At 35.8% G+C, this 12,073-nt stretch overlaps 1 protein-coding gene across 1 annotated transcript; it reads left to right on the top strand.

Annotated features, from left to right (window-relative positions):
• Positions 1 to 1,530: 1,530 nt before the first annotated feature.
• LOC131144007 (uncharacterized) lies at positions 1,531 to 11,167 on the top strand. The gene is made up of 3 exons (XM_058092352.1): positions 1,531 to 1,547; positions 1,601 to 1,922; positions 10,910 to 11,167. The coding sequence occupies exons 1-3, from the start codon at positions 1,531 to 1,533 to the stop codon at positions 11,165 to 11,167; spliced, it is 597 nt and encodes a 198-aa protein (XP_057948335.1).
• Positions 11,168 to 12,073: the final 906 nt, after the last annotated feature.

Raw genomic sequence — 12,073 nt, 5'->3', positions numbered from 1 at the left:
ATGATCGAGAGGCATAAGACAATGATAAAATTCGAAAAATTGGATTAGATCGCATGTTAACTAAGTTTTTTTTTTTTATTGTTGCTAATAATGAAAATGAAGAATGTGTCAAGATTATTTTTTGATAGTTTTTTTATGTGAATGTTGGCTTTATTTGACAAACTATTGACTTTCTTAATGGAATAGAAAAATTTTAGTATGCACTTAAAACGTGTGATATTGATAAAATGAAATTGTTTGGATTTACTTTGCTTAATTTTTTCTTTGAAATTCTACATGTGTATTATAAATGAATGTTTTATTTTTATTTTTTTAGTTAAAATTCATCTTAAATTCTCATAAATATGTTTCTCAAATTTCAAAATATTAATATAATGTTTTTTTTCTAAAAATCCATACATATAAATTTGTCAGTGCATGTCACGCCCCGAACCCGCAGATGGGGAGTTTTTTCCCATTTTATTATTAAAAATAAATAAAATATTAAATAATACTCTGATTGGGAAAAAAATTCCTAAACTAATGCTCACGTAATCTCGCAGCTTGATGCTGCGAGATTTAAACTAATGGGTAGCTGGAAAAACGACGCGTGGCAAGGAGAGAACTAAATCTCGCAACCACCGAGAAGTTGACGCGTGGCAGTGGGAAGGTGACGCGTGGCACGGAGGAGAAAAAATATCGCAGTTCCAAGCTGCGAGATTTAGAGGGAGAAGCCAGCGAAAGATGACACGTGGCACAAATCTCGTAGCACCATGCTGCAAGATTTGTTGTAATAATACTTGAAATACTAAAATCTAGGCACAAGCCCTTTCGCCGACGGCATCACCGCAAGGGCGTAGCCGCAAGCATCCGCCAATTAATGAACGCATCGGCCGCCTTGGCCACCCGCAATTTAGGCCCACCAACCAGAACTGGTTTCACTACTTTGCTTAAGAACTCTGCTGTTGCCTCTACTGCTGCCTCTAGATCCATTTGATTACTCAATCTACATCCCCAAAATCAGATTTTGAGAACGAATTTCAAAAAGAAAGAAGAAGAAGAAGAATCTAGAAAATTCAAATTCAAATACGATAACACCTTAAAGATGGATCTTTAATTCTTATACAAAATAGCTCGAATATTACATTGGGGAAATTGTGAAGGGAACGGGGTCGCGACTAAAAGTGGGGTGAGGAATTCCAGGTAGATTACAACTGATGCTGATATAGACAGGCTTACTCTCTTTAAGAGCCGTGGAAATCGCAGTATCGATCATCTCATGCGCATCCTCCAAGTTATTCACAACGGCCTATAATCGATATATCCCCATAAATGGTTTTAGAATAAAAAAAATAAAAAATAGAGGAACTCGAGAAACTAAATAAAAGAAAGTTAATTTCCCATCAGCAGATGAATTGATCTAGGTGAGACTTTACCTGATAGCAAGTAACAGTTTGGAAGCATCGAAGCTCTTGGCTAAAATCAAGCAATCCGATAGTATGATGGAGAATCTTGTTGGTCCCGTAATCATTGGAGTTTGGACCACCAACGATGCAAATAAGGGGAAGGTTCTCGCTGTAGGCTCCGGCGATCGCGTTGAGAACGCTGAGACCACCGACAGTGAAAGTGACGGTGCAGGCTCCGACTCCGCGGTAGCGGGTGTAGTCATTAGTGGCGTACCTGGCGTTGAGCTTATTGCAGCAGCCGACGAGGTTGAGGCCGGGCTCGGCGATGAGGTGGTTGAAGAAGGTGAGGTTGAAGTCACCGGGGACGAAGAAGACGTCGTTGATGCTAGTTTCGACGAGGTGGCGGCCGAGGGTGGCATCGGAGGACGCAACGACGGAGGGCGCTACGGAGTTGTGTATTGCAGTGGCGGAGCCATTCGGTGGGCTGCCTACATCGCCATTGGTGGGATTGCAGGCGTCCAGCGCGCAGATCTTCGAGTCCATGGCCGACGAAATTTGTGCCACGCATCACCCTAAATCTCGCAACTCCAAGCTACAAGATTTGCTCCACCCCTGCCACGTGTCAGCTTTCTGGTGGCTGCTTTCTTTAAATCTCTCAAATTAGAGTTGCGAGATTTGGTTCTCTCCTCGCCACGCGTCGTCTTTCCAGTGGCCCATCAATTTAAATCTCACAGCATCAAGCTGCGAGATTACGTAAGCATTAGTTTGGGAATTTTTTTCCCAATCAGAGTATTATTTAATATTTTATTTATCTTTAATAATAAAATGGGAAAAAACTCCGCAGATGGGTCTCATGTGTGAATATAGTAACTTAACCTGTCTCTCTATCAATTAAAACATACATGATACTAAGCTGGATGAGGGTTCGACCCCGTGGGGTACACGTACACCTATACACGTTCACATACATATCCATACTCATCAAATACATAGCGAAAATGTTCTTTCTATACATGCATCATACCATACAACATACCATACTAGAGTCTATACATGACTAGAATATACGTTCCCAAATACAATACATAGAGCGGGTGTCTACAAAACCCAACAATGACAACCCGATTACAAAATTCGTACTTACACAGGTACTAAACACAGCTAACTAACACCCATGCTTCCGGACGCTAGGATGCTAGTTTCGGCTACCCGAAGGACTTGAAAAATATTTGTATATTCGAGGTGAGACGCCTCTTAGTAAGGAAGAAAGCAAGTTATATCAGTGTGTGACATACAAGTGTCATTTCAACATAAAACATAACACAATACAGTTCCAGTATTTTCACAATTCAGTTCCAGTACATATGATACCAAACATATAGTCAGTGTTGTCACAATCAAGCAACTGATACCCTGCAATAACCGAAGCCTCACAGCGATATCATGCTAATACGGTGTCCACTCACACCCATCGATGACCAACCAGAACAAACAAGTGATACTTCACACCCTCGGATATAGAGCCGGACACTCTCGCCCACGGTAATTAGCCAAGACATGGTGTCAGTGTATGGTAATTAGCCGCTCCTAGCTGATTCAGCATACGGTAAGTAGCTGCCCCTAGCTGATTTACAAAACCTGAAACAATTTTGTAACTCATGTCCCTATACTCGTCAGCGTACGGTAATTAGCCACCCCTAGTTGTTTTACAAAACCCTCAAACATTTTAAATACAACATTTCATTCCACACTTATTTGAGTATACAACAAATCATATCGTTTTCAATTCGAGAAATACAGTTTAATACAAATACAGGTATGGTCATCTTATTACTACCATTTTATACAACATTTGATTTTCTAACCAAAACAGAGATGATACCCCAAACCCCAAATTTTCCTAAAAACTGTAACCCGAAAATCTCGCATTTTCATCCGATAGATTTTCCCAAATAAGTAACCAAAACATACACACAATCGTAAACTATAGGTTTACCGATCCCGATTTCAGAAATAACTGATATAAACAAAATCCCCTTACCTTTTCCCGAATACCAAAATACGAACTCTACGACTCCAAAACTACGAACCGATACACCAAAACCTAAACAACGAAGAACAATACTTCCTTACAATTCTTACAACTACATATATACCAAAACGAAGATGAAATCGGATCCTTACCTTGATTTTGGGTCAAAACCCAAAAATCCCCGAAACGACTTTCTGATCCGCTAAAAACATAAAGCTTCCCTTCTTGATCCATGTGGTAACGTCGGATCTTTGATTCCGACAACTGGCGGCCTGAAATCTTAGAGAGAGAGAGAGAGAGAGAGAGAGAGAGAGAGAGAGAGAGAGAGAGAGAGAGAGAGAGAGAGGATTTTGATTTATTCCTCATTGAGCAAGTGAAAAATATATTTATAAGCCTTTGAATTGGCCAGCCTTGTAGACGAGACGGTGTCCTCGTCAATGAACCGCAAAAGGAAGTTTGTCGACGCCAAGGTGGCCTCGTCCATGAGTATGAGATTTCAGGATTTCCCAAAATCTCTCGGCATCTCCTCATCGACAAGCTATTGAATTTCGTCGCCGAGCTGCACCAGAAACTTCGTTGACGAGCAAGGAAGCCTCGTCAACAAGCCCTGCAGTTTTTACCCTTCCTAATTTTCCTTCTCTTTCCTTATTTATTTAATATACCTATCTCGGGTCGGGTTCTTATAGTGCATGTACACACATATGCATAATGGATGCCCTAGTTACCATAAGCATAACTTTTCGATATATGTAAGATTTGTAAAGCAAGCCATTGATTTTTTATGTTAACGTAGATGTAGTTGAAAATTGATTAATTATCAAGAATAAGCCTCCATTATGCTACTTTAGATTGAAATGCTATGGTGAAAAACAAGTTATAATAAGGGTAAGAATACTTTTTAGAAAATAAATATAAAAGAGTGAAACTTAAAATGACATTACCTAACACAAAAAATATAAGAATCAAAAAGTATAAAGAAAAGGATGGGATTATGTATGATAAAATAAAAGCGAATATAAAAGTTAAGGAAATATGTATAAAAATGCTTTAAAAATAGTGGTTTTAAACTAACTTGTTTTTTTTTTAAGAATTATTTCATGTATTTTTAGATGTTACTATTTACATGTGAATGATTATAATTTTTAATAAATACTTTAAAAGTTAGATGTTTGTAAAGGTGTGTACAATAATAGAGATTGGTTTTATAAGATTAATTTATTTGAAAAACCGATGTGTTTGATAAAATATTTTGGATAAATATTTGTTTTAGTATTATATCATAATTTGCAAAGGTGATGCATTGTGTACGTCATTACTTACTTCTCATTAATTTTGATGAATGAACAGAAATATTTCATTACAATAGCAATTTTAGGGTGTTTTCATATTCGGTTCACACTTTATAACTAAAAGTTTATTTTTGAAAAAAAAAAATCTTCCACAAAGCTCTTAAATATCGACATTCCCAATTTCGCATTAAGAGGTGAATATTTGGATTTTCAATTTGAGGGAATCATTAAATATTATTAGTAACAAAAATACTTAACTATATTTTAAAAGTTTAAAAATACTTTATTTATAAAGTGACTAGTACACAATTAAATGACATAGTTTGAACAGAATTTATATTTATATTTTGTTGTTATGATTATTATTTAAACTAGTCATAGACATGGAGCATCTGCTACTCCCTGTCTATTTTTAATAACTTTTCAAAAATTATAAATAAATTAACAAAAAATTAAATTATGACGCCCCGATTTTTATACCATTTTTTTAGAATGTATTAAATCATTAATACTCAAACCTCGGACACGTCAGAATCTCTGATATCGTATCAACATAACCCGACCCGAAGCGGGTACTGGATAATCAATCAAACTTATATAAACAACTCTAACAACGGAAGTCAATAATTACAAGTCATCCAAAATATAAATAACCAGAGTACTAAACATTCATATATATATACATACATATCCAACACATCCCCAAAAATTAATAAAAAACTCTAAGGAAAACATACATCCCTATCTCAAAACACTCATCCTGTCTATCAGGGTGTAGGCTCCCCTCTATCTCGGAACTCAATCTCCTAATCTGTCATAATTTCTTGAAATATTTAAATATTTGGGCGAAACACATTTCAGTAAGATAAAATAAATTATTTACAGTGTGTGGCAATAAGAGTTTCATTATATCATAATATTCTCATTTCAGTGATAATATCATCTGAGAAAAATATATCTTTTATACTCTTAATCATATAGATATAAAACACAAGCTTTTATAAGTTTTAATTCAATTTTTCAACTCATTCACATACAATCCATATTTATCAGTGATAGTTCCCGAGGATAGGGTAGGTTACACGCCCATACATATACCTCCCCTCTGCTCTTATATCGTTTGTAACCCTACCCGATTAACTCGGGTATGACTACAACTGATACTTATTAGAACACTCACCTTACTCAGTAAGCCCTCAAGCGGAGAGTTTTACTTCGCCTTATTTATTTATGTTATTAAACTTACACTCTTTCTTTTCTCTTTTATTTCCATTTCATCATCTACCACATGAGTGTCCTCGGTAACCAATACATACGCGTCTGTAACTCATGGCTGCCCTGAGGATATTCTCCACGTCATGCTTCCCCCCATGGTTAAGGTTGTGCGGCCCGAAGGTTAGATCTAAACCGCGGTTAGCCTACCCGGTTAGATCAAAATAAATAATCCATATATCCGTTTGTAGTACGAATGACCTACCTAACCCTGGTTCGGACTCCAGGGGGCAAAACTACCCTTCTCACTGGCTCATTTGACTGCCACGCCACACTCTCCATGAGACCATGTGGTTGCACTTATCATCCACTAGCATCGGTACCGTACTTTTTATCAACAATCGTCAATCAGGGTTCTCATTTTCACATTTCATTACTCACATTACAACATTCTCATTATAATATTCATATTTTAGTATTCACATTGTAATATTCACATTTCAGTATTCACATTTCAGTATTCACATTTCAACATTCCCATCGCAATATTCACATTGTAATATTCATATTTTCATATTTCTATTTCAGTATTCACATTTCAACAATCTCATCGCAATATTCACATTTTCATACTCACATTTTAGTATTCATATCTCATCTCATAATGGTATATATCACATTTCAATATTTTCATCATTTTCTGTTTCTTTCTCATCTTTTCAATACCCATTCAATTCTCATAATAGTATATATATATATATCACATTTCGTAAATTTCCACATTTCTCAATAAAACATATCATATTCTCATATTTCCCCATTCATCAAAGAAAACATAGTCATATTTCATATTCCAAAACATCACAATTCAGTATTACTCATATGCCACACAATTTTATCTGATATTCGTATCGTAATAATTTCAGGCAAAATATCATATTATCATTTTCACGTATTAATTCAACCAAAAATTCTCAAAATGACCGTTATAATTTATTCCCCTTACCTAATTTACTAAGAGGTCCACTAATACCCTAAATCTTATGCTCCACAGTGTTCGCGGCTCAAAAGTTTGAAATTCACATTTTTCCTAGATCAATCAACTCAACTCCTAGAATAATTATAATTTAGCACTTCTTAGGTTCCAAGTCCTTCAAATAACCCATAAAACAATACTTGGTGCTCAAGAACTCCAAACTAACAATCCACTCTAACTAAGTTGTAAAGAATCTCCCTATGAACCCCGTGGTGACTTCTGATCATCAAAATGGACTTTAATGAAGCCGAAATTGAAGAGAGAGAGAGTGTGTGAAAATTGTAGGGCAGAGAGAGGGAGAACAAAAGGAGAGAGAAATTCACGCTGAAAATGGCAAATTTCCTATTTATAGGTCAGCATTCGTCAACGAGTTCAAGTGATTCGTCGACGAGCTCATGAAGGCACTTCATCGATGAGGAGGCTGGTTCGTTGACGAACCTGAAATTCTCTTAAAATCCCTGACTCTCGGTATCTTCTCATCGACGAGACACGTGTACTTCGTCAACAAGACCTATAAGGACATTTATCAATGAAGACCATTGGTTCGTCGACGAACCCCTGCTAATCCCCCTTTTTCATTTTCCATTCTCTTCCATTTCCTTTCCTTTATTACTTTCATTAATTAAATTTTTTGGGTCTCTACATTCTCCCCTCCTTATAAAATTTCGTCATCGAAATTGTCATTCATCACATTTTCATCTTTATAGAAAACATCCCAATTTTATTAATTACCCTTACTTTTGGCGGAGGAATACCATGGTTGCATTTATGGTCCTAGAAGATTACAATAACCCAAAAAAAAAACTCTCCCAAAACCATTCTTAATCAAAACCAAAAACACTATCTATCCTACACTACACTATACAAACCAACATACATACCTTGATATTTACTTTTACTCTAACTGGCTCAGCTCCAAACTCCACTGAAGAGATGTGGATATTTCTGGCGCATTTGTTCTTCTAGTTCCCACGAAACTTCCTCAACCGCATGATTGTGCCATAGCACTTTTATCAGTGGGATTCTTTTTGTACGTAGTTTTTGTTCCTTCTAGTTCAATATCTGCACTGGCATCTCTTCATAAGATAAGGCATCATCAAGCTCTAGTGCCTCATAATTGATTAAATGGGAGGGATTTGGGATGTATTTCTTTAACATAGACACGTGAAATACGTCGTGGATTCTATAAAAAATTGGTGGTAACACCAACCTGTAGGTAACCCCACTCTTTCAAGAATCTCAAATGGTCCAATATACCTAGGGCTCAGTTTACCTTTCCTCCCAAATCTCATAACTCACCATTGATGATGTATTGTTAGTTGATGGTCTAAAGTACAATCTTTTAAGTATAAGTCAACTTAGTGACAAAGGGTCAAACATAATCTTTAAGAGGGACAAATGCCTAATTCAAAATCCTAAGAAACAAGAAATCCTTTTTACATCCTATAAAGTTATGTTATGTGTATTGTATAAACCTTGATAATCTAATTTCTCAAGACGTAACATGCTTGGCTACCATGAATGAAGTTAGTTGGTTTTGGCATAGAAGATTAGGACATGCAAGCATGGATCTTCTATCAAAATTATCTAAGAAGAATTTAGTAAAATGATTACCTAATACAAAGTTCATAAAAGATAAAATTTGTGATGCTTGTCAACTTGGAAAACAAATTATCTTAAAAAGAAGAAACACATCTCTTCTAGTAGACCCTTAGAACTCATACATTTGAATTTGTTTGGTCATACTAAAACTAAAAGCTTAGGAGCTAAGTAATATGCCTTCATAATAGTTGATGACTACTCTAGGTTTACTTGGGTATTGTTCTTAGCTAACAAAGACGAAACTTGAAACTTGTTAATAAGTTTATGCAAGAAACTTCAAAACGGAAAAGGATACAATGTCTCAAACATAAGAAGTGATCAAAGAAGAGAGTTCAAAAATAAAGATATTGAAAAGTTTTGTAATGGTCATGGAATTAGTCATAATTTCTCAGTACCCAAAGAATCACACCAAAAATAATTCTAAGATACCTGATAGGCACAATGGACTTAGGTCTTTGATATCCTAAGGACACCGGATTTGAAATGATCAGCTATTCAGATGCCGACTATGCAGGTTGTAAGATAGATAGAAAAGCACTAGTGACACTTGTCACTTTTTAGGACGATCTTTGGTATCTTGATTTTCTAAGAAACAAAACTCTGTAACCTTATCAACCGCTGAAGCTGAATATGTAGCAGCCGAGAGTTGTTGTGCACAAACTTTGTAAATGAAACAACAATTAAAAGACTTTAATCTTGAATACACAACTAGTCCAATCAAGTGTGATAACACAAGTGCAATAAATATATCTAAAAATCCTATATCACACTCAATAACTAAACACATTGACATAAGACATCACTTTCTAAGAGATCATATTAAAAAAGAAGATATATCACTTGAATTTATTAATACAAATGACCAATAGGCGGATATCTTTACAAAACCTCTCCCCGAAGAAAGATTTGTATCCATTAGAAGAGAATTTGGATTGTTACATAGTATGGAAATGATTTAGGAAGGTTTCAAGATAAGCATAGAAAGAACTCTGCAAACTTACAGACTTCAGACGACTGAGCTTGGAAGCTCAGAGGACTAAACACTGTAGCCTCAAGGCTTAGACTACTGAGCCATCACACCTCAAACGATTAAGGTGCTACTGTTTGTTCAGAATCCTATTATGTAAATCTTCAAAAGACTGAACTTAATCTTCAGTCTATTGAAGTCGTGAGATCTATATATTTAACACGCAAAAACCCTAACTTCAGACTTCTGAACCCTACTCCATCACTCATTCGAAGCATCCACTCTCTGTTTTCTTTAATCCTCACCAAAAATCTCTTAAATCTTAGCCTCCCAACACGATTATACATCCTCACCTACAAATTCTAGGGTTTCACAGCTAGGTTTTGTTTGCTCTCTGATCTTCAATATGCCTTGCACTAAAAGGACAGCAAACCGTGGAACTTCTACTCAATAGAGAAGATAACAACATTGAAAGATGTCTAGTCACACCTCCATCCAAGCTTTGTTATTGTTCTTCTCTAAGGTCTACGGATCATATTCTTGGAAAGGTGAACGACACTGCTTTCTTTGATACTGAATTCCCTGAGATACTCCCCATGTTTAGAAATATTGGTTAGAAAAACTTTGTAGTGTACCAAGCTAAAGGCATGTTCCCCAGTCTTATCAAAAATTTTTATACCAACATGATTCATAGTGACAATGTTTTAAATACCGAGGTTAAGGGCAATAAAATTGTTTTAACTACTCCAATTTTAGCTCACATACTGCATATTACCTTAGGAGAATTTGAATGTCCTGCATTTGCTCAATCTTGGATTTTAGGGCAAGACTTCACACCTGAAACATTTTTGCTTCTGATTATGGAAAATGAACCTGTGTATTTTGGACATCCACCATTATACAAACAATTGAATCTCCAAGCCCAAATCATTCACAAAATCATTTCATATAAAATCTTACCCAAGACTGGCTCTTTCGGTCATCTTTCCTATGTTGAATGCTTTGGCTTATGGTGTTTACTTAAAGGAAAGAAAATTGACCAATCTAGTTTTATTTTGAAGTGGATGAAGGCAAAGTTAGAAGCATCTAGAGTGACCCTTCCATACGGAGGTGCATTGAACCTCAACTTTGCTCAGCTCGATCTCACTACACCTTCTGAGTTGTTCATAAAACGCACTTATTATGATATCTTCAACTCCACAGCCCTTAAACAAATGGGTAATGATAAGAGTGATTAGGATTGGTACTTCAAAGAAAAAAGGCCTCAACGAGCACTAGCACTAGCTCCTTCTCCAGCTCATGATCAAGGACCTCCTATAGATACTCCTTCTTGGTTCATGTCCTTTCATAGTGAATTCTCCACCTTCAACTGGGATATGAGGTCAGAACTTCAGACCCTTCAGGAGAAGATATCCTCCCTTTTATCAGCGCCTTACTCTTATTGAGGAATATCAGACTAGCTCATCCCAAGGTGTTGATCCTATGGACACTAGTTCAGCCCCTCAAAGTGATGATGAAGACTCTGAGGAAGGAAGTGACGAAGGTGATGAAGAAGAGGAAGGTAATGAAGAGGAAGATGGAGATGAAGAAGAGAAAGGTGAAGAAGAAGCTGAAGAAGAAGAAGATGATGATGTTGATAACTGAGTTTTAGATTTTTTATGATGTACTCTTAATGTAAACACTTAGTTTTTATGTTGCCTTGCTTGACTTTCCTATGTTTGTAATACATATGCTCTTTTAATAACCTTTTTGCATTATGTTCCTCGATTCTTTTTGAATGATGTCAAAGGGGGAGAGAAATTTTGAGCAAATATGATATGAATTATGATATGAATTTTGAGCAAACATGTTAAAGCAAATATGAATGTCAAGGAAATATAAATAAAGCAAATAAAGCACACTACATGATGACATATGTTATAATGAAATATACTTGATTGTGTGTGTTCATATGCTTAATGTACTTGATTGTATACATATGCTTAATTGTGATTTTTTTTTAACTTACTCATATATCATCATTTTTCAAAATTATTAAAAGGCATGCTTATTGTAAGGGGGAGCCTTGTCAAAGGATCTCTCATCTTTGCTCTTTATTTGTCATCATCAAAAGGGGAGAGATTTTTGGCCTAACATGATTTTCAAATCTTATTTTGATGAGGACAAATGAAAGATGATTTAACATGTGGTGTTAAAGTGATGATGTTTCAGAAATACTTAAAGACAAAGTTCAAAAGAAAGAACATCAATGAAAGTTCAAGATCACTAAGGACTCAAGAGCTACATTCATATTTAAAGTGATCCAAGGGAAGTTCAAGTGACACCAAAATGAGAAAAGTACGTGGAAATCTAAAGCTGACTCAAAGCTCAAGTCAAAGGGGATTCAAAGCAAAAATATCATGGAAGACTTCAAGCTTAGAGTGTTTTAAGGCTTTAATAAAAATGATGTAAGTACTTTATAATGAAATATCACATGGAAATATGTTGAAACTCTTTAGGGGTCATTGTGGACTTAGAGACCTTATTTTACAAAACCCTGGATAAAGTTTA

Source organism: Malania oleifera, chromosome 12, assembly GCF_029873635.1.
Source record: "Malania oleifera isolate guangnan ecotype guangnan chromosome 12, ASM2987363v1, whole genome shotgun sequence".
In the NCBI taxonomy this organism is placed as follows: domain Eukaryota; kingdom Viridiplantae; phylum Streptophyta; class Magnoliopsida; order Santalales; family Ximeniaceae; genus Malania; species Malania oleifera.
Note: the sequence above shows the minus strand (reverse complement) of the source record. Positions and strands in the feature narration are given on the sequence as shown.